The sequence below is a fragment of the Coprinopsis cinerea genome (assembly GCF_000182895.1).
Source record: "Coprinopsis cinerea okayama7#130 chromosome 1 map unlocalized cont3.1, whole genome shotgun sequence".
Lineage (NCBI taxonomy): Eukaryota > Fungi > Basidiomycota > Agaricomycetes > Agaricales > Psathyrellaceae > Coprinopsis > Coprinopsis cinerea.
The window spans coordinates 2,314,397-2,338,693 of NW_003307544.1; the positions used below are offsets into that span (position 1 = coordinate 2,314,397).

A 24,297-nucleotide genomic window follows, 5' to 3' on the forward strand; every position below is an offset into this window, starting at 1 on the left:
CAGGATTGAGCACCAGACGCGGCGGCAATTGGCCCGTGTTGATGACACGGTCACTCTCCGGCGATTCACCTCAGGTTGGATAATTAATACATATATTGGCCTAAGTATCCTGTACGAAAATTACGACTACTACTACAAAAGTACTGAAGGGGGGTGATGTCGATGACACGAAACGCTGAGACGCCTCACAAGTAGGTCGAAAGAAGAGAAAGTATGGAAGATCGTCACAACTGTTCATCATATAGTTATCGGTGTGAATTCATGAAGAAGCTGGTGGAGCGGGATTCCACCAGTTTCTTAGCCTAGACCATGGTCCTTTTCGTTCCGGTTTCTCGTTTTCCATTGTCTCCTGCTGGGCTTCCCGAGTCCTGTTAACCTCCGCCAGGTGGGGCAGTAGCTGACTACCGCCCACACCGTGTCCAAGTGCCATAGGTTGCAGGCGCGATTGTCGAAGCAAGTCGAGAATGAGCGAAACGCCCTCACGAGACTGTAAAATTCGTTAGATTTGCACAAAAAAATAAAAAAAGGGCAAAGAAACGGTCGGACTAACCCGCTGCAGGTTCGCCTTGAATTTGGTGATACCGTAGTTTTCAATGCGCTTGGTAAGACCCCATCCGAACCCGGATACTATTCTAACCTCCGAGTGCTGCAAAGTTTTCCTAAATATTTTCGTTGAGCTTTAGGATTGCATACACCCAAGGCAAAAGACGTACTCCTCTGGGGTCTGCCTGAACTGCACGACTTCCTCCACTCGCATGACCTTGAGGTTGTCGAGGTTTCTCGTAGTGCATTTCACCACCTTGCCGAAGGGGTCCACCTCGCTTTCCTCCACCAGCCACGACTCTGCCCTGGATACAAAGTTCTTGGGGAACCAGCGGGGTAGATTGCCTCGTTTGAGAATGAGCCGGGTTGTCAGGAGGGTCCCGTTTGGAGTCTGTTCGCGAGATATAACGTCACAAGAGATGACATGGGAGGCGTATGGGTTGGGATATCGTAGAAAATAAGCTAGCGACACGATAGACCAAGTATCACTGAGAATCGCTGGCCGTTAGTGGCGCTCAAAAAATGGACAGGTCAGCCTGAGACGTACTCGTATAAAAATGACTGCGAAAAGAACTTCATGGTGGGAGCGAAGGCAGGTGTTATTAGGAATTACACGTCGATTGGCGACGGAGCCTTGTACGGCGTTCACGAATGCGTTGGAGATGCCACGACGGATGAAGAGATTAGACTTGAGGGGAATAGAATGAATCAAAGGGTGGAGACACGAAGCCTGCGCTGAGCCCGTGGCGAGCCAGGAGCCATAAAAGGTACCGTGGGTAATTATGTCAGATTAAGAAGTTGTCTAATCTATTAATAGCTCTCGTCCCTCACGTCCCCTTCCTCCCCAACGAACACCCGCAATCCGTCATGCGACGGTCGAACCCATAGCCCCCGCTCGCTGCCAATAAGCCCTACTCCACGTCTTTCACAATCACTGAGCTCTTCCAGATTGAACGAAGTTCCACCAATGATTTCACCCAGTCGAACATACTCGTCATGAGATACCTCGTGCCCAAAGCCTGTGAGGTATGTTCTAGTCGCATTAATTCGTCTCGCCATTTTGAGAGAATCTTCTAGCCCAAAGTGAGAAGTATGAGGACCCAGCCTCAAGCAGTCGAGAACTGTCACCGCGAGCCGCTGACCGTCTGCCTTTGGCTCAAGAAGCGGCCACACGTGCTCAGGAATATGAGAAACGTCGGAGATATAAACAAGCCTCTCCTGTATCTTGTATCCAAATGACAGATACGGGTAAACGGTTTCTCGAGTTACTTCGCTGCCAGCGCGATTATTCTCGATGACTTCTTTGTCTGGGCGACTGAGCGAAGCCACGCGGAGGGGTGGTGAATCAGCCAGAGGGACAGGCTTCGCAGCTGGAGGTGTAGGATGTTCGCAGACGTTTGAAGTGGATGTAGTAAAAAGTCGACCGTGGTGCACTAAAGAAAAAAAAGAGTCAAATCAAGCCGCAGCATACACGTATGGGGACCCTGCACCTGCAAATGGAACGACCCTAATTCCGGTGTCTCCAATCTCGAATGGGACTTGGTCCTGGATTATGTGCCATTGGAATTCAGGGACCTGGGGCCATCGATGAAGGGATAGGTTAACGAAAATAGGTTGCAACCTCGCCAGAAAATATACGTACATCGCCGCCACCAGAGGCAAATTCTTTAGATACGAGGTAGGGAAAGGAACGTTTCACTTCGGAAAATGTGTCCGCAGAGACGTAGACGTCGATGTGGCTCTGTATGGCGCCTCTTAGTGTCCAGGCTATAACCCCGGTGGAATCATGGGTTAGAGAGAGTAGATCAACATTTCATTGAGACCGTGACGTACCCCGGAGATCATCAAGCCCATTCATGGCTATGAGGTGCCCAAATCAGCAAACAGTGATTAGACTCGTAGCATTCAACTTCGTCGAGGCCATACCATCAGCGTGCGCATGCGTTATTAGCAATGCGTCAATTTTGCGCAGGCCATATTTCGGAAACCATTCCAGCGCTGCGGCTTGGAAGTTCTTTCCAACGTCGATCACAATGGTCCTACAGAGAAGAGGGTTGAGTGACACAGTTTCCCGAGTTCACAATCCACGTACACAGGTTGTCCATCCCTTCCCTTCACCCGCAGAGCTGCACTGGTATTCCGCCTGATATTCCTCCTGCCCGCTGGTGTCAGTGTTGACAGGCATGTCCGACAAGGGGGTTTGGGGTCGTCCGGTGGACGAGTTATGCATGCAATCTGAGGAAGGCTACTCGAGGTGCCTGTCCCTAAAAAGATGAGTTCGATGTTTGCGGAGTCCGCTGAGTTGGAGTAAGTGACGGTCATGGAGGAGTTGTGGGTCTGCTACGCGCGGCTCGCTCGTCCTTTATATATAATCTGGCGCAATGAGGAGGGTCACTTCAGGTGACGATTCATGTTACACGAGGGGCACGGCGATTGTTGGGGATCAAAACATAGTCCTTAGGCCACGACATCTCTTCATCTCAGAAAAGGTCGCTCGCGTAAAAAAAATCGTTCCGAATGACATCAGGTCCATCCCTCTCGGACGTTTAAACCATTGCAGCCACGCATCACACGTGTCGTCCTTCCCGATTGGGGTTTCTCCCGCCCCTAACTTCCGACACTTTGGTCAAGGACCGACTCGGTCGACGCATTGCGGAGTTACAGGGCAGAGCGGACTGTCAGTGAATCTAGAAGAAGGTAGATTGACAGTAAATATATCGGTACACCGTCCCGTTGCATCACTTCGTGAAAACTATGGACCCGAATCGTATCAGTCACACGACAGGCACTCGTCCCTTGGAGCTTGCCCATGCACTTACTGGAAACGACATCTTCGTCTTGTACCTGGTGTGATAGGCTGACTTTCTGGGCATATGGGGCGAACTTGCTGGACTTCCCCTGGAAAAAAGGGTTAAATGGTCCTAAAAATCATGATATCCGATCTTACCCTGAAAGCGGGCCCATTCAAGTTAGTTTTTCACAGTTACAACGCCATTTTAACCATTTCACTCACCAAACAAGTGCATATCGGAAGTTCGGCGCAAGCGACCTGTGAACTCCATTGCAAACATCCTGATGATTTCGTTCCGTCGGCGACTGGAAAACAACCTCCGAAATGGTATTCTTACCTCGATTGTTGCACCTGCGGCAGGGTGTCGTCAGGTAACAAACTACGCTCCAGCTAAAAGGGAACTTGCCTTTTCGAAGGCAAATAGGATCGGTCAGGTCAGGATGAGATCCCCGCTTCTTGGTGTACACTTTCACCAGGTTTAGGTTCTCCCAGATTCGGTCTATGAGATAATCAAGGCTGGAAATCGAGATCTGTAAGTTTGAGTCGAGATGGAGATCGATGGACTTACTTGAGATCCATCTCGCAGCTAATGACAACAGAGTTGGGTTGGCGAGCGATCTTAGCAGGTTTCTCAGTACCCGAATACTTAAACAGGACCGCTCTTTCATTACCTTGTCGACCTGCTCTAGACTGATTGCATCGATTTTATTGTAGACATCTGCAGATGGTCAGTAAAATAATAAGAATCCAGCGTCCATGTTGTCAACGTACAGAGGCATGGAATGTATTTCCTGGTTCCTTGAAAAACGGTCACAATCGCAGCTCATTTCGGCCTGTGTGAGTGATCCCTCACCTATTAGCACATCGATGAATTCATCCGTAGTGATCTAGAGGAGTGAGGACCAGGACCCTTTCCCGAGTAGCATTGTCACTCACATCTTCTCTGATCATCACATCGCAGTTATGCAATTTATCTGCGAGCATTAATCAGTGCGCGCCTGATGACCTGAGGTTCTATTGCCCTACACCCTGCTAGGATTGTCCTGATCGTCTTGTCGTCGGTCTTGGTGAGTTTCACTAAGGAGAGATCATTTCAGAAGGGTGACCATGGCAGGGAGGCGGACAACAGAGTGTACCTGTGGTGTTAATAGTTACCTAGATCGTCATCGTTAGTGATAGAGGCCTTTCGATTCGTTTGAAAAGACATTACTCCGCCGGTTGTCTTCTTCTTGAAGACTACGTCAGGTTTTTGCTTGTTCAGCCTTATCCCGACGGCATCCAGTTCAATTTCCAGTAACCGGCGTTGTTCGTCTGATTTTGTCGCGTCTAACATGATGAGGATGAGGTCCGCTGTCTTGGCAGCTAACGGGTCCAAGTCAGGACAACGTTCACTTGGGATGGAAAGCGGAACACGGACTTGCTACGACTTGACGGCCACGGCCTCGACCAGAACTGGCCCCTTCAAGAATTCCAGGAAGATCGAGGAGTTGGATGCGAGCTCCCTGGTATTCAATAACTCCTGGAATAGCCTAGTAAATTATTGAGTGCACTCGTCGCCTTCTGAGCTGGTAACCTCCCGTACAGTCAAGGTCGTGAATTCATAGGCAGCGGCTTCCGAGGCAGTTTGAGTCGTTTTGCTTAGGAGTGTCGACTGGGCACAACACTTAATTACTGCGGTGTGGTAAACTAAGAAAGGCCACGCACCTTGCCGACGGATGGAAACCCAATTAACGCGACGCGAGCATCACCCGACTTTTGCACGTCAAACCCTGTTCCCTGTCCACCAGACTTCGCGGTAGGTTCCAGCAGCTGCGCGCCTGTAGCCAGTTGATATAGTGCACAATGTCCCAGAAGCCAACTGACTCACGGTAACGGGCAAGCTTCGCCTTCAGCAGACCAAGATGGTACTCTGTGGCCTACTTGGGATCAATTAAGAGGATCGCGCAGTCACAGACAGGCGAATAGCCAAACCTTGTTCTTCTGGGCTATAGGATGTACATGTTAGGCAGGTTTCAAGGGGACAGGGTAAGCGCTTACTTCGGGCCATCTCCTCTAGAGGGAGAGGAGCTCATTTTAGCATTCTGGTAGGAAGATAGACGGCGAACCAACCCTCGATTTGCTTGATCTAAAGACCGAGGATTATCAATTCTGCACATTTGATCACAAAGGAAAACCCGCCTTTTCTAGGATACCCATTTTGAATTACGAGGTACAGTTGGAAAAGTAGAAGGTGAATGGAGGTCTCGAGTCAGGCTTTGAATTCTGAATTCTGGGCAAATGCAATCTTGATTGAGCGTGCGAATATTTGATGAAAGTGAACATCACAGACTGTGAATTGTTTCTCGGCTTCACGTCTTCTTCATCGTCCCTCGATGAGGCCACCCTGATCACAATGCGCAAGCACAACCCAACCCTCTACACCCTCTCCGAACGCGACAGTGACGACATAAACGACGACGACGAGAACGTTTCCTGGCAACATGAAGAACACGACCCAGTTCCAGGCCCTTCCAATGTATCGGCCTCGTCCAACCTGAACAGAAGTGTGCGATCTTCACTCAAAGGACGCCAGTCATCTCATTCGAAGGTACCAACGAACGTCAATACCAAGCAAGACATTTACTCTCAATTCGTCAAGAGATACCGTACGAAGGAACATCGCTACGTTGACGAGATGGAGGATTTCCGGAGCGATCCAGACAGCCACTACTATCACAAAGGACTCGGCCAGCTCGTCGACGTTGGGGATGCCAGTGACGACGAAGATTATATGTCTTTGATTGGAGGAAACGACGGTATCATCGAGGGTTCAATGGACGAGATGGCTCATCCAGTGACGGAGAAGGACCAACGGCGGTTGGAGTGGCAAAGCTTGCTTAGCTCCGTGCTCTCAGGGGAGGTTCTGAAGTCGGAGAAAACGCGCTTAGCCGTCGCCTTGGACTCATTTGGGGACGAACAGAACAACTTCAATATGAACATATGGTTGGGGATTCGCGCCAAATTCCATGGCCGCAGTATAGAGGAGGAGAAGCGGAAGCTCGACGAAAAGAGAATACGGATAGTAGACGGTGTCATCGACGAAATCATGAATTTCCGCGTCGTTCAAGACGAAGCAGCACCGACAAACTCAGCCATGAAGCAAGTAACGAACATACTCCATCGACTGGATGTGGCCCAATCACTGTACCCCCATCTCAAAGCATTCTACCTCGACAAGCCCAAGGCACAAGAGGGACCATTCCAAGCGCGCTGCGACGCTCTCAACACCTGGTTCACTATCCTCTCTTCCCTCAAACGTCATCTCACTCGACTTCGTCGATGGACGGGGAGCGATTCCCTGGACGTCAATCATCCCAACCCGAACTCTGAGATAACGGTCACCTCTCAGGGATCCGTAGAACATCCGGACGGGACCTCTTTTGTCGAGCGATTGTTGAAGGAGGAGTCCATGCAGCGCACCTTCGAGAAAGGTTTCCTGGTCACAGTCCATGCTTTTTTGGGCACTGTTCGCGACGCCCACGTCAACCTTGCTGCTCAACTAAAGGAGATGAACCTGCCGACATTTGAAAACGAGTTGGTGCCCTTAATCTCCTTTCCAACGAAGTTGGCGCAAGCTAGCCTTCGGCTGCGGCTCGATTATGTCGGTAAACTAGAGCCGGACGTCGACGTCCTCATCATTGACCAAATGACAGAGGACTTGAAACTCAACATCGGCCTTGCCTGTACTTTGAAACGACAATATCAAGCCTTCCTGGCCCCGGATCCAGACGGAAATTGGGCATTACCTCCATGTATCAGCGAGGATTACGACAGCACCATTTTGGAAGCATTGACCCAGTTTTTTAAGCTGCTACATTGGAAGCTTAAGAGCGGGGTCAAAGGGATATACCTGAAGGAGACCGACGTCCTCGAAGCGCAATGGGCCACCTATAACGATGTGAGTCTTACCGCGGGTGGTTCAAGTCTGGTCGCGGAACACCTATGGTGAGGTCCAAATTTATTAATACCTCCATTGCTAACTCACAAAGATCCAGCTCATTAACCAACAAACTGATGGTTCGAGTCACGAATTACTTCGACACGCAAGTCCGTGTACCGCTGTCAGATAAGCAGTCTGGAAACCAGTCAAACGGTGGCCCCGTTACATCCAGTGCCCCCTCGAGCAACAGCGGAAAAGCATCATCGGACGCTACCACTTCCGGCCAAAGGTTGACAGATGGTCAGATCATCAATTGGTACAGTAAGATCCTTGACGGTGTCCGTCTTCGCTACAGGAAATTGCAGCGCTTCGCCAGGTAAGAAGCAACGTTGCCAGGCCTTTTTTCGTCTCGTTAACAGCCCACAGGGTTCTTACACAACGCTTCAGTAACTCAGCGGAGTACAGCATCGACGATGTCGCGATGGACCATTTGATAAATCTCCTTGTCCTAACCGACCACTTCCTTGTTTACACCCAAACGATGGAAGAGGAGAGCATCTACATCGTTGCCTCAGGCTCCCTGTACGACCGGCCCGACCTCATTCGAAGGATCCTCGTGGAAGCGTTCCACGTGGACGAAATCGCCAGCGAGGAGGGAGGGGTACGGGCTGTCAGCGCAGACTACCTCCTACACGATTCCGATGAAGTCGGCTATCTTCTCGTTCTCACCCCCCATACGCCGTTCATTTGGCATGGCAGGGTCATGTTTGTCCCTGTCCCCAATATTTCCCTAGATCTGAAAGAAGGTCGAATCCGCCTCATTGCCGACGGTTCATACGGTCGCCTAAACTACGCGAAGCAGGTGTTTAGTGATTGCATGGAGTTGGTCGAGGGAGACGATGACAACAGCGGGGTTGAGCCCTTGTACCTGACATGCTTGGTGGAGACTCAGGCACACCTTCCTTCCGTCAATCGGGAATTGCGAAAGATCGTTCGAGCAACCAATCGCCTCGCGGAATCCATCGTCGACTCGGTACACCATGTCAAGAGGTCACTTCGCGGCGCTTCAAACTCGCAAGACCTTCTAGGCAATTGGTATCTGTTCGCATCAGAGCATGGTGCCCATGCCCATAGGTACATGGAGAAATCGTCCCTCGCTCGTTTCAACCGCCTTTTGGTGAAACTCGCAGTTTCATGGGCTTCGTTCATTTGCGATGACTGCGACCCCACAGACCGGAAGACTTTCAAATGGACGGTGAATTCCTTGGAGTTCATCATGCAGCGGACCAAGCGGAACATTCTCCATATCCCCGACGACCAGTTCGAGTTGCTCAAGGCGAAGGTTGGTCACTGTATGTCACTGTTGATAAACCATTTCGACATCCTTGGAGCCCGTTCCAACATGGAGGCGAAGATGGAGAAAGAGAAGCAGGAGATGCTACTTCGATCGAAGGTCGTCGACTCTCGCTTGGATGAAGAAGACTTCCCGCCTTGCCCTAGCGGTGAAGAAGGCAGTTGGTACCTGGATGGCAGCACGCGGAAATTTTGGGACAGGGTATCAAAGGCGTTGCAAGAGCTCGAGGAACGAACGGTTGTTATCCCGCAGTACAGGGGCAAGGTCCTTGACGACGAGAAGCTCGAAGACCGATCGCTTGTCTTCCTAGCCTCCTCCAGTTCCAACATCTCTATTCGGTGGCAACAAGGTCGGTTCATCGGTGCGGGCGCTTTTGGCTCTGTATACCTGGCCATGAACCTCGACTCCGGCTCACTCATGGCCGTCAAAGAGATCAAGTTCCAGGAACTATCTGGTCTCCCCAACCTTTACGCTCAGATCAAGGACGAGCTTAGCGTGATGGAAATGCTGCATCACCCCAATGTTGTCGAATATTACGGGATCGAAGTCCATCGAGACAAGGTCTACATCTTCGAGGAGTATTGCCAAGGGGGAAGTTTGGCCGCGTTGTTGGAGCATGGACGCATCGAGGATGAGCGAATTCTCCAGCTGTACACAGTGCAGATGTTGGACGGTTTGTCGTACCTGCATTCACAAGGGATCGTGCATCGTGATATCAAACCCGACAGTGAGTACTACCTTCGCCATCCTCGACGGGCTCTTTTAACCGTTGTTGCAGACATCCTGCTGGACCAGCTGGGCCGGATCAAATTTGTCGATTTCGGAGCTGCAAAGATTCTTGCAAAGAACCAGCACACTTTGCAACGATCTCGAAGGAGCACGGACGCTGCCTTCAACGCTGCGAATGGAATTGGCGTGATGAGCAATGGGCTGACCGGCACTCCGATGTATATGTCGCCAGAGATGATCAAGAACGACAGGCGAGGGCGTCACGGTGCTACAGATATCTGGTCACTTGGTTGTGTCATTCTGCAGTGTGCTACCGGAAGGAAGCCGTGGAGTAACCTCGACAACGAATGGTAACAGTCAATCCCTCCCCTTCTAAGCCAATTACTCACGTCTCCCTCAGGGCTATCATGTTCCACATTGGTGTTTCCACTCAACATCCTCCATTGCCAGAGCCGGGACAGTTAAGCCCTTTGGGAATCGACTTCATCAAGCAATGTTTGACCATCGACCCCACCTTCCGTCCAAGCGCGAAGGAGTTGATGGACCATCCATGGATGCTTGATCTCCAGGCAGCGCTAGAAGACGATGGTTTGGAGATCGCGACGAGTCCTCGACCAGACACACAATCAGAGTGCTCCGGCGACTCAAGTACTACGTATGGATCTTTGGCAGTTCCAACAGAAACAAACAGCAATGGCTCATGATGCTTATGACTTTATGTTCTTCACGATTCGGCCCCTTCGCTCTATGCGACCATGTATTGTACAACAGCTGCTTTACCCCCTGTATTGAAATGGATACTGAATAATTCAAATCACGGTACGAATACACGAGTTAAAGTTGCGCCGAGAGGGACAATGTACAACAATGGTCAAGAACAAGATCAGGGGTCCAAACGAAAAGAAAGGTATATCTACTCGATCACCCATCGCTTGGATGATTGCGAAGAAGATTGACTGCCCTTACGCATGTGATCTGAGCCACGGGATTGCATTTCGCGGACAAAGCTCGCATGGCTCTTCTCACTTCCGCTGCTGTCGCTCCGCCTCATTTGCGGGACGTCGTTGAGGTTTCGAGTAACAGCTCGAGGGGGAGAAGCAAGTCCAGGAGGACCGGTCTCATATGGCTCTGGGTTGGACTGGAAGAAGCGGGGACCCTGGGAAGCCGTGGGGCCTTGCACATAGTGGTCTTGGGAACCGTACGCAGAGCTGAAGGTAGGAACCAAGGACTCCACCGAGGGGAACGGGTAATGCTCAAGGTCCCGTTTCTCGTTCCAAACGGACGAGCGGTCATCTTCAACGACCGAGTCGTTTGCGTCAACTGCAGAGAGAATATGAGCAACTTGTTAGGTAGAATTCGCAGCGTACTCACGGTACTTCAGCAGTCCTTTGCCGAAATTGAAGCGACAGATGATCCCAAAGATAAAGGACACGCAAGTGAGGAAGACGGAGGCGCTGGCCATGACGGCAAAGAACCTCCAGGTGACAAAGGTCCAGCGGAAGGTGGTCGAGAAAAACATAACGCCCCAGCCGGTGAGGTAAAGAATAGAAAGAACCAGGAAAAAGAACATTGGAAGGCGAAGTTCACGTCGAACGGCAAACCACCCCTGGCGCTCAATCAGTATGTTTGGAGGGTATGTAGTCATTGCATGTACGAACCATCATAAGCCACGGGACCAGAAGCTGAAATCAAGGTAATCAGTACACAAGGTCACAGCGAGGATTATTCTGACATACTGCAAGGGTAATGAAGGAAGACACCTTGTACAAGGTGGTGAAACTGGCGATGTCTCCGATAGCGCTATTGAAGAGCTGGTCGATCCACAAGCAGACAGTTGTCAACATGAAGAACAATGAGAGCTGAATGGTGACGCTGAGGATCAACATGATCTTGTAGATGCGGTTGATCTTGAGCGATGCTCCAACCCGCTTGAAGGTTTGCCATCCGTACAACTGCGCGTCTCCATGAGCACAGATCTATATTTAGGACATTGCGAGTACAAGCTCACCTTGACCAATTTCCAGGTAAGAACGCATGAAACAATGAGAGCGACAGCATGTAAGGCCAAGCTTGGATACTCTGCGAGAGCTCGCGCTTTCCAGAAATCGGGGAGGAGATTGGTTCCCCGGCAAGCGCCATTGGTGATGATACGGTTGAAGTTCCGGCGGAAGATCTCTGTTTGAGTAACCTGGAAGGATACCCAAGCAGTTACCATGACATGTGTGAGAAGGGACGCCAAAATATGAGGAATAGATTCGTTGAGGAGGGCGATGAAAGACATTCCAAGGACCCAGAATTGGAAGGCGATAAAGACAATATCTTCACGCTTGGTGTTGTGGAGCCTGGGAAAGATGAGAAACCGGATAGTTGTCGCTGTATAGGACTTACTGTGAAGCAGGCCAGTTGAGCGCGTCAAGACAGGTATCGCTCAACGTCACCGTCTCTCCGTCCAGAATAATTGAATGCTCGCGCTTGTACATTTGCTAGCGAAACGTCAGGATCTGTCCACTGGGTCAAAGGAAGGCTAACGTACAGTGGCCCCCAGGCTATTCCTCGTGGTTGCCTGGTTGCTGACGACGGGTACTCGAGGCCTGTCGATGCCCCCATCGTCCTCGTCCTCATCCACATCATTGTCGCCATCGTCATTGTCGTCGTCGTCGTCGTCGTTATCGTCTTCAATAGCGCCAGTTGGTTGGGGAGCGGTCGAAACAGGACGAACGAATATGGTCGTCGTGGACACTGACGGCTTGCTAGACGTTGAAGCGAAAGAACTGGGATACTCCGCGGAAGGCGGCCGTTCCTGAAGTCGCACTTGTGAATCTGTGGCTGCATTATCCCCGGACCACACGACTTTGCAGGTCTCCACGTCGAGATTAAGGTTGTTGGAAACCCAGGTGCACAGACTGACAGTGCTCTTCGTTTGGAACGGGAGGCTTGTAGACTTTGCATTCCCCTCCTCCAGGATGTGATCCAAAAAGTAGGCAGCTTCGGCGTTGATAGTGAAGGCACGAATTTGAAGAGAAAATTGGATGGCAAAATGGATAATAGTGAAAGCGAAATAAAAGATTGTAAGACGAGAGAACGTAATCTTATCCCACTAAATGACGAGGAGTCAGTACTTCAGTCTCGACATCGTCCACGACGCGGCTCATACATACCATAGCTCTGAGTTTCCCGGAGAATTGACCAGAATTAGTCCCTTGCCATGGCTGTTGGAACTTCATTATGCCTCTTGAAATCAAAGGAAATGCCACTGGGGCTGCACGTCGCTGACGCCTTGACTGAACAGAGCTTGAAGCAGGCTACGTTCACAGTGGACGGTCCAGCCGAGCAAATGAAGAAATGAAGAAAGTAATAAAGAAAGGAGAGCGAGAAATATGAAAGATGAAGGGGAAAGGAAAGGAGACTAGTGTCTCCGAGTTCCAGGAATCGCAACAATTAGTCGTTGCGAACCTGCCATCATTCGCTCACACACTATCCACTCCCGTCGTGTGGCAACAGGCCACTCATCTCAGTGCCCCCATAACCTTAATACAACAATGGCTTTTATTGTCCATCCGAGCTTCTGATACTTTACATTTGATACCAACACTTATCACCAACGAACCAAAAGGCACTCTTCTCCTCTTCATCATCCAACGGCGCTGAGGCGCACCACCAAGGTTCTGTGGGCACTTCCCGTCGCAAACTGAGATACCCTTCTAACTGCATGTAGCTAAGCACCTCATGGATCTCTTGTCGGTCATAGACAGCCCGCAGGCGCCATCGTATTTCTGCCTGTGGAGGATCACTCAGTCCAAGAACGACAGTCCAGCACGGAGCTGAATATTTACCTGGGAGATTCCTGGCCTGAAAACAACCACATTACACACTGCTCGCAACGCTGCTTGCCAAAAGTCCGGTATCTTGACACCGTGGATACTCAACCATCGTCGCGGGAATGTCAGCTCCCGAGGCTGTTCAGAGGTCACTACCGTCCACCCTGAGATGAATTCGGCCGCGACAATTCTCAACGCCGTATAGCCAACCCAATAAAGTAGAGGCACCTCGCAGTCAGTTGCCTTTTGCAATAATACGGAAGCTTCGACATCATCCAAGCCCGGTATCTGTGCAAGGATTTAGCCAAGATCAACAGGACATCATGTTTCCAAGATGAGATACCTTGAGGCTGTCCTTGGAGCGTCCTTCTTTCCCTGCATCCCTTACGTACATAAGCAATCGGGAGAGCCCTAGTTTCTGCTCATCGTTGAGTTGCTCCTCAACCATATGCCTGGAGTCCCTCAAGCATTGATGGCAGTCGACAACACCACGTTCACTGGATCTGCGGCAGCAAGCGGGCGACCCTTCTCCGTTGGTTCCATGGGGTGCGGCCGAGTGGGATAGGTCCATTGCCGCGTTCTCGTCAATATCAAGTTCGTTCAGCGGTTGCTCGGGAGACGAAACCAACTCTGGGAGGGCGACCGTGTATTTTGTCAAGATCGACGTTTCAATTTGGTCATCATCTATGAAATCTTCAGCTCTCGCCGGAGAGGTTGAGAAATACGGGGCCACTCACCAGCTCTCTTGCTGTTCCAATCCAGCCCCTCCCGCGCAGCTTGAGCATGAGTCGTATCAATTTTGAACTGGACCTGATGGGGTATAAATACGGGCTGGATTGGGCACAAGAATACCCTTACCTGATTTTCAGCGACAAGATGGATCAAGGTAATCGCGTCGCCGTCCGTCGCCGTAAGAGGCCACTCTCGCCAGTCACCGATGGTGTGCACAGATTCCAGCAAAGATGTTGCGTCTTGATAAGTGTCTCTGGGAATGCTGCCACCTATCGCATTTTGATTACTAGAGGCGGGGCACTTAAATGAGCAGCCGTTATCCAGTAACTGAAATGACTGCCAACCTATCAGATATTTTGAGTTGTCGGCCAGGCTTTTGTTTCATTGGATCACGCTGCGACTTCGACAAGACGCCCCTCCCAAGAAGATTTTGCGTTGCTGTTGATACGATGTCGTCCCCTACGCTTCGTAAAAGCGTTGAGGCAACGTCGCAATCATACGTTTCGGGCGGCGAGCCCATCACCATCTGGCTGAGGTCAACAGATTGAAAATTACAATAGTGAAAACGGTATCACCTTGAGAGCTGCTTCTCCAAGCAGTATATGGTCGGGATCTTGAGTGGTTTGGTGCGGAAGAGAGTCGAGATCCCGGGTGAAAGGTAAATTCAGAAGCCGCTTCTCTCTTCCTTCCTCGACTGCTGCATTCCAAACGAAATCAAACGTAGTGGTCCCGGGGATGTCTTCCAACACATGATAATAACCAAATAGCTGATCAACGCTGTTGGGAATGATTGTTGTGAGCGAACTCTTCTCTTGTCCAAAACCGATTCTCCTGTAGCGGGAGTTGGTGAATGCATTTGAGGTCGTTGAGAGGCGAGTACTTACAAAGCATTCTTGTCAACATGGTTTCTCAGGAATTCGATATGATGTATCAACTCGAAATTGCTTGGACTGTCTGGGTGCTCGTCGGGGAGTTCGTCAGTCCCACGATGTTTCACCCAAAGTTCATACCACCGATCTTCCAAACGTCGCAAGTAGGAGTCGTTCCCAGGAATCTCCCTAAGGTTGGACAGACGTTGTCTGACCGTATTCCTTGGAACCGCAGGGAAAACTTGTTCAAGTGCCGTCCAATCCAATCGTGATTGACTTCGACATCGTGCTCGGATGATGACTGACGCATCCTGAGCGAGTTCGTCAAAGTCTTTGTTCCACTGGAACCGTTGCCTTCGAAGCCCTTTCTTCTCGCCCTCTGGCGACCCCTCATCTGAAACTGCATCAGCGAAGCGCTTCACATATGAAACGGGAAACCTTACCTTCTTCGGCCTTCTTCTTCGACTTGGATTTCCTCTTGTAGAGCCCTTGGTCCAACAAAGGTTGTTGCTGCTGGATAAGTAACTGGATGCTGGCTGATACAGCGGATGTCGGAGGTAGGGCTTGAATACCCATCAACGAAGAGCTGGGAACAGCGGGTCTAACAGGAACCACCCGTTTGGTTGGAACTTTGAGTATCTTGCTTGTCGCAAGTTCTGCTTCCCGAAGGGCGTCCAAAACCTCTCTTTCCCATTTTTGGAAATCGCGGGTACCTGTCTGCATGAACCGAGTTCGAACTCGGTCAACACGCATTGCAGCGGCAGGTGGAATATCGCCTGGGTGTAAACGCTCAATGAGAGCATTCCACTCTTGCTCCCTATGGGCTTTGGCCTCTTCCGCTTTCTTGACAATGGAAGAACGGCCCTCGGCAAGTCGCTTCAGGCGCTTCAGCTCTTTGTTCTTCGACCGAATCTTCTCCTTCTGGCCCTGCAGCTTGCTTGAAGCGGACTTCAGATGTTGTTCGATAACCTCGAGAGGGGCACTGGTCACCCAGCTCAGCCGTTGCAATTGTGCATTTCGGTCGGCGTCGTCCAGGATAGTAGAACCTGTTGCGATGTCTACCGATTTTTCCAAGAATTTCATCTGGTGCCAAGTGAGCACATATCCAGCGTTCCAGGAGACCGCTCTGCGCAGCGAACGCCCGATGCTTACGCTGGTCGACGGAGTCTCGGAAGCAGCACCACCGGCGAGGGAATCAAGGCGGAGGGCGTCACTAGATGCGGATTGTAGCTCGTCCCAGAACAAGCGAGCGGTCGCAACATCGGAGGTCGGAACAACTTTCCAAAGTGGGGGATTCAACTCCGAGGTGTGCCATAAGTGAATAGGGGCTTGCGTATTAAAGTACCAGTATGTCGGGGCAGCATGTGGCGTGCTTGGGGTCCAATCGTCGTCGGTGTAAAACTCAAAAGCGCTCGGATGCTCGCCGCGAGCTGCACAGGTGACGAAAGGATTCTCCCCCGTTGAAGGCTTCATCGGAACGACCAATTGCAGTTGTCGGAGAAACTGGAGTGTATCGAGGATTCGCGACCGCGAACGAGATCGACCGACTTGAAGCATCGCGTGGAGGTCTTGCGGTAAATCCTTCACCAAGGTCTCTTGTCCTCCCGGTTGTTGGAAGAAGCTGGTGAGCTGGTCATTGTGGGCGAGAGCAGAGACGAATTTCGTATATTGCCCGACGGGGGCATCTTGGCAGAAATAGTTGACGTCGAGAATACGAACTTCAGGAAGTATGTGTACTGATTGAGAATTCGACTCGAAGAGTTGCATTGTCAATAAATGGAACTCTTTGGCCCTGGCTGCTTTTCCCACGATGAATCCATACAGTTGGCCAACTGTCGTCCTCTCTGACAAGAGTATGTCACGAATGGTAGCATCGTCGTGTTTGAATAGTTGGGTTGCTCGGGCCACATTCTTGCTCCATCTTTCCTTCTTGTTCTCCGCAGGTTGTTCCATTTGAAGCAATTGGAGGGGGAGTATGCCTCGTGATGACGAGCTGGGATCAGCACCATATTCCAGAGGCTCTGCAATCTTGACCGCTGAAGTAGAAGGGGTTATTGCGGGCTGCGAAGTGCGGGCGATATCGGCAAGAAAGGAATTCAACTGCTCTCTGCTCACGTCAGGTAGGTAAACCACAGTGGCAGGTTTATTCAAACCAGTATGCGTGGCAATGGACGTTTTGAGTTGCTTCACTTTACCCTTCCGTTCCAGCGAGTCGATGGTCAACGTGGCGGTTCTCTTGTCCGTCCTCGTTCCAACAGGGGCGCTGGTAGGCTCGCCACCTTTCGCCAGTGTCTCCAACAAAGCCATATGAGCTTCGTAGAATTCCTTCGTTTGAATGTTGACAATACCACCAGCTTCCTCAATCACCCGCAAGATTTCGTTTTCGCGGCGAAGGTGGGACACATTGACTCGCCCCCGGCTAGATCCAGGAGTGTTAAATTGAGACTGGACGGTGGGCGAAGAGTTCGATGGAGGGAGCGGCGAAGCTTGCGATATCGCGGCAGAGGAAGGTTCAATAGCGGGTGGTTCGGCAGCAGGAGCTGGTTCGATGATGGTGAGCTCCACAGGCGGAGGATTTGTCGACTCCCTTGGAGGGGAAGGAGAGGTCTCAGGAACAGGGTGAGCGCCATTATGTTGGGTCGCAAGGTCATCGGTTACAGGAATCGCGGTGTGTTCAGGGTGTTCTGATATTTCTGATGTGGGGCCCTCTACCATCGGTCCTTGGACGCCACGAGTACGCTTTGCGGAGATTGGGTTATCTACGTTTTCTGCCTTTCTTTTGGGAGGGCGCCCACGCTTTCGTGGGGCTGGCGCTGATTCAAAGGGTTCCTCATTTCTCGCTGTTGAGACAGGGACTGGGGATTTCCCTAAGTGGGAGGCCTGATCAGCTCACGGACGCATACAGGATAAGTGAATGCATACCAAGGGCTGTACTTCCGACATCAGTTGAAACCGCATCAACATCTTGCATTCGAGTACGTTTCCTGGGACGTTTGGAATCATCGTCAACCAGATTCTGGTCTACAGCGTCCTCGAGATCATTCGTCGGTGAAGGGCTCTTCTTGCGCCTCTTCCCTTTAGCCTTGGGAGCCGGCTTGGAGTCTTCCAGAGGTTTCTTTCGAGGCCGACCCTGTTTGACTGTCCCGTCTGGGAGAATCGGGTTTTTGTATTGGCGCTTAGCAGCCTTCCCAGTCTTCGCTGGCCGAGTGAAAGTATCTTGGAAGCGGTGCAATTCGGAGGGATCGTCGTAAAATGCTTCAGCGGATGCGTCCAGAAATTCGCCTTGTTGAGATATATCAACGTTGTGATAGCCAGCTGCAGATTTGTCAAACTGCTCCGTAGCGACTAGTTTCTGGTATGCTGAGACGGTAAAGTATCGGTGTCGTCGCTCCCGTCCATTGGTCTCCATCAGCGCTGCTATGCCAAGGTCAGCAAGATGTTTGGGTGGTTGCGATCGTTCTGCTCGGGTGAGAAGCAACTCAATGGTCCGCTTGTCAAAGTTGTTTAGGGCGCGGGACAAATCCTATAACAAGGTCAGTTTCGAGTAGAGTGGGTGGATGACTTCCATACATTCAAAGTCATGCCAGTAGGCCCCGCCTCTTCCAAAAGATCGATGATTTGCTTGTGAATGGTGACGTTGAACTTGACACCCGCCTCCTCATCTTGCGACTATGTTCAGACAACGCTCAGTCTCAGACTGTTACGCGACTCACCAGCGAGTTCGTCTTCCTTCTCGTCCGCCCCAACGACAATGGCTCCCTCGATTTCGTTGCTCGCTCCTTCACTGACCAGGCGGAAACATTTTACTGAGGTTCCGTTCGCCTTCTTCCGGCTGCTTGGCACAAGGATCTTCTCGATGACCCCTTGTTGGATCAGCTCCCGAATGCGGCTTTGGAAGAAACGGCGGTCAGTCTTGCTTGGATTGGAAAAGCCCTGGATCGAAAGTCAGGCCGCCGTCCCGAACCGATAACTGGGGATTTACCAGTGTAAGGAGCATGTTATTAGATGCGTGTATTTGATTCTTTGACGCCTTGAGTAACTTGACAACTCGGGCCTTGACTAATGGTAAACTCGACAGGTGTCGACTGTCGATGGGCGTGAAGTCGAGGCTTGGGGCCACGCTCATCTCTTCGTCCTCTTCAATGTCGGGGAATGACTCTTTGATGTTCTCTGCTTCTTTGGCTCTGTTCTCTTCCTCTCTGATTGCTTTCCATGACGGGCTTCTGTCGTAGAAATGCTTATGGATGCAGAAGTGTGTTCCGACTCCACCACGTCGAACCTTGACTCTGGAAAAGAAGGTAAGGCGACGGCCCCTGTCAAGATAATAACAACATACACGAGGTCCATTTCCGTCAATTGACGGACGAGGTAGAAACACGTCTTTTGGTCGTACTTGGTCTTTTGGCCCAACTCCACAACCGTTACACCTTCGTCGCGGCCTCGAGTGATGATTTGCAAGGCGGTGTACACCATGGCGCTCAACTTGGGCGTCTGTAAAGAGCGATAAATATCATTCACCTGGAATCTCAATTCGACTCACTCGTATGTGTGACCCTGTAATCCCTGCAAAGATAGCATCTGGATCCAAAGCTACCCTAAGCCTATCTCCGTACAAGTTCTTCAATTCTTCCAGAGGCGCCGTCCGTGCATTTGGGATAGGTTCCAGTCGTGCAGGAGTAGTTTCAACATGTTCTTGACCAGACGCCTTCGCCTTCCGTTTGGCACTCGTTTGCGGTGCGACCCAGACTTCAGAAGTCACACCCTCCGGAATGAGACCGACAACGACGGTAGGATGTTGGACTACCAAGGACCAAACGAAGGAACAGAAGGCATCGTCGGCATTCTGAATAGTGGGGTTGTCCGAGTGGGAGTAGAATCCGATGATAAAGTCTTTCAATCTTGACGCATCGCAACCTGCAATTGTTTTTCAAGAGTCAGAAACCAGAGAAAAGATGTTGAGAGCGAGGTTCGAACTCTCTGCTCCTCGTCGTCCAGGGTATCACATGATGCCAAAGACTTACCGAGGTCGCCATCGAAAGAAAGCTCTCGTAGACAGTGGTGGAGAAGCTCGTCCATCGTGCCTGAGTGAGAGGCCTGAAAATGGGCTGGCCCCGCTCCAACGATGAGCAAGGGAATCCGAGATAAGCTCGCGGTTTGGTAAAGGCGCTTTGTTATTCCTGACGGTGACGGGCGTTCAAGGACGCGTCGCTGCGACGACGATGAGTGTCGAGAGATGCTCGGGGCCCAAAAAGCGATAAGCGAAAAGTGAGGAGGACGTTGAAGCGCTAGGACCACCGTCTTTGCTCAATTGGCGGATCACAACCTCGTGACTTGCGTGACGTTGGGACGAGCGAATTTGGCCATCTGGCTCAATGGTAACCCTCACCAGTAAAGACAACAAATATTCAATCCAAGAGAGGTATTATTCGTGGTCCATCATAAGTAATGCAAGGGATACAGTGGTAGGTATTCAATAAAGAATAATCTAGAAGCTTGGGGGGGGTTTGGTCAGATGGGCGACCATATTTTGACATTCTAAAGGGTGATGATGTCGTCCAAATCTAGGGTGCGTCTTCGCAAAGGCGTGAAGGGGGGTAAAGGGGTCAGGAGGATATCCAACCAATCTATGAAGCTGCGGCCGCTTGTGCCTGTCGTTCCTCCCAGAGGGTTCGCAGCACATCGGTGAACGCTGTTTTACCCAGTTGAGCATTGTGCTCGAACCGCTGTACCAGCCATTTCTCTAGATTGTCGGCCGCCGATCTCCACAGGGAGAGCCTGGCCTGAATCTCCGCTGTTTGGTGGAAGTTCGTGGTATGTGGTGTTGAGGGAGTGTATCGGACGACCTCGTAGCATGTGGCGAATTGGGACAGTGACAGATTCACGGAGGTGATGGTGGTATTTTGGGTTGCTGGGTCGACGAACGAAATCTCTCTAACATAGGCATCTTCTGAGCCACCGAACAGCTGTAAGCTAGTCAGAACATAGTACTTTTCTGAGAATTGGGCAGTGAACACACCTTTATTATCCAACCGGGGGCCTTCTGCTTGCATCGGAACAGTCGCTCTGTCCGCACGACGCCCGTCTGGGGGTTGACCTGGCGGTCAACGACATCCACGCTGATAACATGTGTGCACTTGGGATTAGGATATTTCCTCCACATTCCAATCACGACATGAGACCAAGGATGGCTAGACAACCGTTAATTAGGACTCGGTGAGTAGAAGAAAGCGGACGACGTACTCGTATTCGAAGTGCTGGGAGAAGAAGTGCATTTTGGAGGAATTAAGGGTATATTTAGGATACTAGTGTACAACCCGGGAGACAACAGAGGAAGGGGGAGGAAGGAGCAGCCTGGGGAAACGCTACTTCGAGGCCGGGTAGATGAAGGACGATGACTACACAACCTGTCCTTTCAAATTTCCACCGCGCTCACACTTTACCTCCGAAAAAGGGGCTCGGCATTTGCCGACGCTTGGCCTGTTCTCTCCGAACGGCAACTGATTGCTTGCTCATCATAATCACATGCCAGCTTCATTCGATTACAGTGTGAGATTAATTCACATACACTAGACTATATAGGTATCCTATAGAGACTTGAGTTGCGCCAGTCGCTCCCGCATCTTGGGACTGAACGAGCCAAATTAGCGCCCTTTCACAGTGTAGATCACAGAGGTCAACTTACACTTCCAACAGTTTGGCCTCAAGGCTCTGTTTCTCCTCCTGGAGCGCTAATCGCTTTTCAGCGTCCAGTTTGGTGCTGTGATGCGAGGTCAGGTGCGCCACGGAGCATCGAGTGGGACTATGACTCACAAGACATATCCTCCTTGGCCATCATAATGCAGAATCAGGGAGTGGTACTTCCAAAGCGAAGGCCGATGCGACACTGTCAAGAGTGTAATGCCCAATTTGGTCGCGTGCTCCATCATACGGCCCTCAATCTCCAACGGCACCAGTGAAGTGGCCTCGTCGAGTACAGCATACTAAGAAGGATGAGTAAACAGCGCGCTGTAAAATATTGAAGACATACCTTTGGGCAGTGGTAGAACAGCCTTGCCCATGCAATCTTTTGCTGGTCTCCACCGCTCAGGGCCTCCCTCCACTCCCGAGCTGTGTCCCAGCCTCCCTCGCGCTCCACCACTCCGTCCATGTTCACCATAGCCAAGATTCTAAGAAGATCCTCGTCTCTGATGCCACCTGAAAGGGAAATTGAGGATCGAGGTCACAGACATACCCAGCGGTTGACTTACGGGACTCCATCTCCGCCTTCGAATGAGGATAGGTAACTTGGTCACGAAGCGTGCCGAGAGAAAGGTACGGTCTCTGGGGGATCAAGATGAATTGAGACGCTGCTGGTTTTCGAACAATGCCACCATATACAGGCCAAAGGCCGCCAAGAATACGGAATAATGATGACTTTCCACATCCTATACCAGGTCAATCAGCTTTGAGACTGCGAGTATTCAGCTTAGAACACACCATTTGGTCCGACAATAAGGAGGTGTTGCTGCATTATTTTTCATATTAGCAAATTCAAAGACGCGTGAGGACGACACATACCCCAGGTTTGACATGGAAGCTAAGACTTCGCACAAGGATATCACCATTTGGCGTCACAATCGGTACGTTCTCGAATTGGATCTCGTCAGACTCAATGATTTCACCTCGAGAACGCAAAACTGTAAACGGACTTCAGGCAATGACTCTATTTGAAAAAGGAAGCAAGACCTACTTTGGCTGTTCTCTTCCGTGGTAGCGGTGCTGACAAGCGCTTTTTCGAATTTGCCCTTACGAACGTCATCCATGGTCTCTAACAACTGGGAAACGCGGGAAGTGTATCCGGCCAATTCAGCAATGTCCTTATAGGAATACATAACACGGCCAAAAGCATCTGGAAGATCTTTAATAAACGAGCCGTACGGACTGAAGTATGGCATACCTGAGGACGACAACAACAATCGTCGGTTAGTCACAAAGCCTTCGGTACGACTTCCAAGGTCAATGGTCTTCATTCCGGGAAGTTTGAAGAACGCTGGAATAGCACAGAGGACGAGCTGAACGACAATAAGAGAACGCAAACTTTCAGACTCGACAACGACAACACTCACACCAAAGCTTCCCCAGAGCCATTTGATGACACCCTCTTCGATACAGCCGAACCACCAACGAGCATTGAGAACGTTATGTTCATGCTCCATCACACTGGAATACTCCCGCTCAATCAACAGTTTCTCTGTCTTCTCGCCACCCATAAACGCAACTTCCTCAGAGAACTCGGCCAGGCGAGCATGAGTATGGCGAAGGGATCCAGCAAGTTGAGCAGAGAGCGCCGTGTATGTGCCGAAAGGGGGTGTCAGGTATCGCACTGGGGATTTCAGTGAGCTTATTAATTTCACGACTTCGAAAAGTGGGGGCCGTACGGAGGACAGCAGTGGAGTTGACGAGAATCGTCAAGACAAGTAGACCTTCAGCACCGACATTCTGTGAGAGCTGGTAGTTGTAGAGGATGACGTCTAGTACGGGCTTTGCTAGATTGGAGTAGATCGCGGCGAGGTGTGATGAGAAGCGTTGGATGTCATGAGTGATCATCCTGGACACTGTATTAGCGGGGCACAGGATGGGCTAGGACGTCCTCCTTACTGATCAGGGTTCTTGATTCTGTCGTCCAGATTTGCTGCGAACGATATGAGACAATGTAGAACTTCCAAGCAAAGGTAACTTACATAGCTTATAATAGACTTTGCCATCTGGGCCCTCGTGCTCCTCTCCAAGGTATTGCATTACGACCTCTTGTGTGAGACGGGTACGGTATGCGATGGCCAGCTTGTTTTGAATATAGCTAAGCCAGCTGTTGGTCCATGTTGCGGGAATCGCGACCAAAAGCCATCGGAGGATGTTATAAAAGAACTCGAGAGGTTTCGCTCGAACAAGACTAGCCACGATCCTGGATATCACGGAATTCGTTATTCGTGCGCAGGGCGAACTCTGGAGCATCCACGTACTTTCCATCCAATGCGGCAACGTACAAGGAGATGGCTGTTCGGAAAACCAGCAAACTGGAGTGCATAAACAAGAGCAGAGCCTCTTTCGAGCGGACACCAGGGATGACGATTCTCAGAATATGGCCAAGTCTGGCATAGAACTGTGCGTCAACCTGTGATAATTCATAAGGTGAGGTTACAGCATTTAACCTCGAGTGACATAAAGACATACCTCAACTTTGGTCGGTTTGTTCTCGCCAGCTTTGCCCTTCCCTCGTCGTCCTTTCCTCCCACTATCATCTGAGACCTTCCCGGACCTGCTGGTGAGGCTGAGATATGTTGAACCGAGGGTATAAATAATAAAAGATATGTTTAGCACTCGTTGCACTGTGGGCCTGTGTTTCGAGTAGCTCTGCGCAAACTGAGCAAACTGCTCTTTCCTGAGGGTGGATAAAACAGCCATCTCTACCCCCGCGCTCAATGGTCGTTGGGGCTAGAGAACCCTCGAGTTTCTCGGCTACAGGGTAGGGGTGACGATGAGAAGAAGGAGAGAAAGACAGTAAG

The 24,297-nt window shown here is 50.8% G+C and overlaps 8 protein-coding genes across 8 annotated transcripts; 1 reads left to right on the top strand and 7 right to left on the bottom strand.

Moving 5' to 3' along the window:
* Window positions 1-85: 85 nt before the first annotated feature.
* CC1G_13685 (UPS1) lies at window positions 86-1,248 on the bottom strand. Its single transcript, XM_002912107.1, has 4 exons — window positions 1,091-1,248; window positions 714-1,031; window positions 551-659; window positions 86-487 (listed from the first exon to the last, which is right to left on the bottom strand). Exons 1-4 carry the CDS (start codon window positions 1,120-1,122, stop codon window positions 260-262), a joined length of 687 nt encoding a protein of 228 aa, XP_002912153.1. The 5' UTR covers window positions 1,123-1,248; the 3' UTR covers window positions 86-259.
* A 105-nt stretch (window positions 1,249-1,353) lies between these two features.
* Window positions 1,354-2,865, bottom strand: CC1G_13686 (hypothetical protein; the record flags this gene model as incomplete). The annotated part of the gene is made up of 6 exons (XM_002912108.1): window positions 1,354-1,976; window positions 2,034-2,118; window positions 2,186-2,310; window positions 2,377-2,403; window positions 2,470-2,582; window positions 2,636-2,865. The coding sequence occupies 6 exons, from the start codon at window positions 2,863-2,865 to the stop codon at window positions 1,354-1,356; spliced, it is 1,203 nt and encodes a 400-aa protein (XP_002912154.1).
* A 1,033-nt stretch (window positions 2,866-3,898) lies between these two features.
* CC1G_01696 (developmentally regulated GTP-binding protein) lies at window positions 3,899-5,381 on the bottom strand (the record flags this gene model as incomplete). The annotated part of the gene is made up of 14 exons (XM_001828964.2): window positions 3,899-3,952; window positions 4,006-4,052; window positions 4,106-4,132; window positions 4,188-4,221; window positions 4,271-4,308; window positions 4,361-4,411; window positions 4,471-4,489; window positions 4,545-4,696; window positions 4,752-4,863; window positions 4,917-4,985; window positions 5,039-5,151; window positions 5,202-5,250; window positions 5,306-5,319; window positions 5,372-5,381. 14 exons carry the CDS (start codon window positions 5,379-5,381, stop codon window positions 3,899-3,901), a joined length of 789 nt encoding a protein of 262 aa, XP_001829016.2.
* Window positions 5,382-5,726: 345 nt separating this feature from the next.
* On the top strand, window positions 5,727-10,040 carry CC1G_13687 (STE/STE11 protein kinase; the record flags this gene model as incomplete). Its single annotated transcript, XM_002912109.1, has 5 exons — window positions 5,727-7,318; window positions 7,369-7,629; window positions 7,680-9,334; window positions 9,386-9,686; window positions 9,737-10,040. The coding sequence occupies 5 exons, from the start codon at window positions 5,727-5,729 to the stop codon at window positions 10,038-10,040; spliced, it is 4,113 nt and encodes a 1,370-aa protein (XP_002912155.1).
* Window positions 10,041-10,249: 209 nt separating this feature from the next.
* CC1G_01699 (hypothetical protein) lies at window positions 10,250-12,560 on the bottom strand (the record flags this gene model as incomplete). Its single annotated transcript, XM_001828967.2, has 9 exons — window positions 10,250-10,656; window positions 10,708-10,942; window positions 10,995-11,018; window positions 11,073-11,288; window positions 11,345-11,678; window positions 11,725-11,819; window positions 11,870-12,136; window positions 12,245-12,433; window positions 12,495-12,560. 9 exons carry the CDS (start codon window positions 12,558-12,560, stop codon window positions 10,250-10,252), a joined length of 1,833 nt encoding a protein of 610 aa, XP_001829019.2.
* A 567-nt stretch (window positions 12,561-13,127) lies between these two features.
* CC1G_01700 (hypothetical protein) lies at window positions 13,128-19,831 on the bottom strand (the record flags this gene model as incomplete). The annotated part of the gene is made up of 16 exons (XM_001828968.2): window positions 13,128-13,169; window positions 13,209-13,442; window positions 13,498-13,838; window positions 13,892-13,964; window positions 14,013-14,172; window positions 14,231-14,412; window positions 14,462-14,717; window positions 14,771-15,155; window positions 15,199-17,622; window positions 17,678-18,278; window positions 18,326-18,417; window positions 18,469-18,688; window positions 18,738-19,041; window positions 19,092-19,246; window positions 19,296-19,669; window positions 19,777-19,831. 16 exons carry the CDS (start codon window positions 19,829-19,831, stop codon window positions 13,128-13,130), a joined length of 5,898 nt encoding a protein of 1,965 aa, XP_001829020.2.
* Window positions 19,832-20,379: 548 nt separating this feature from the next.
* Window positions 20,380-21,142, bottom strand: CC1G_01701 (MSF1; the record flags this gene model as incomplete). The annotated part of the gene is made up of 3 exons (XM_001828969.2): window positions 20,996-21,142; window positions 20,772-20,943; window positions 20,380-20,718 (listed from the first exon to the last, which is right to left on the bottom strand). The coding sequence occupies exons 1-3, from the start codon at window positions 21,025-21,027 to the stop codon at window positions 20,380-20,382; spliced, it is 543 nt and encodes a 180-aa protein (XP_001829021.1). The 5' UTR covers window positions 21,028-21,142.
* Window positions 21,143-21,273: 131 nt separating this feature from the next.
* Window positions 21,274-24,274, bottom strand: CC1G_01702 (adrenoleukodystrophy protein). Its single transcript, XM_001828970.2, has 15 exons — window positions 23,966-24,274; window positions 23,755-23,906; window positions 23,476-23,696; window positions 23,393-23,426; window positions 23,173-23,342; window positions 22,861-23,117; window positions 22,692-22,806; window positions 22,485-22,643; window positions 22,313-22,431; window positions 22,232-22,259; window positions 22,003-22,179; window positions 21,783-21,949; window positions 21,566-21,735; window positions 21,438-21,512; window positions 21,274-21,382 (listed from the first exon to the last, which is right to left on the bottom strand). Exons 1-15 carry the CDS (start codon window positions 24,194-24,196, stop codon window positions 21,340-21,342), a joined length of 2,118 nt encoding a protein of 705 aa, XP_001829022.2. The 5' UTR covers window positions 24,197-24,274; the 3' UTR covers window positions 21,274-21,339.
* Between the last annotated feature and the right edge of the window lie 23 nt (window positions 24,275-24,297).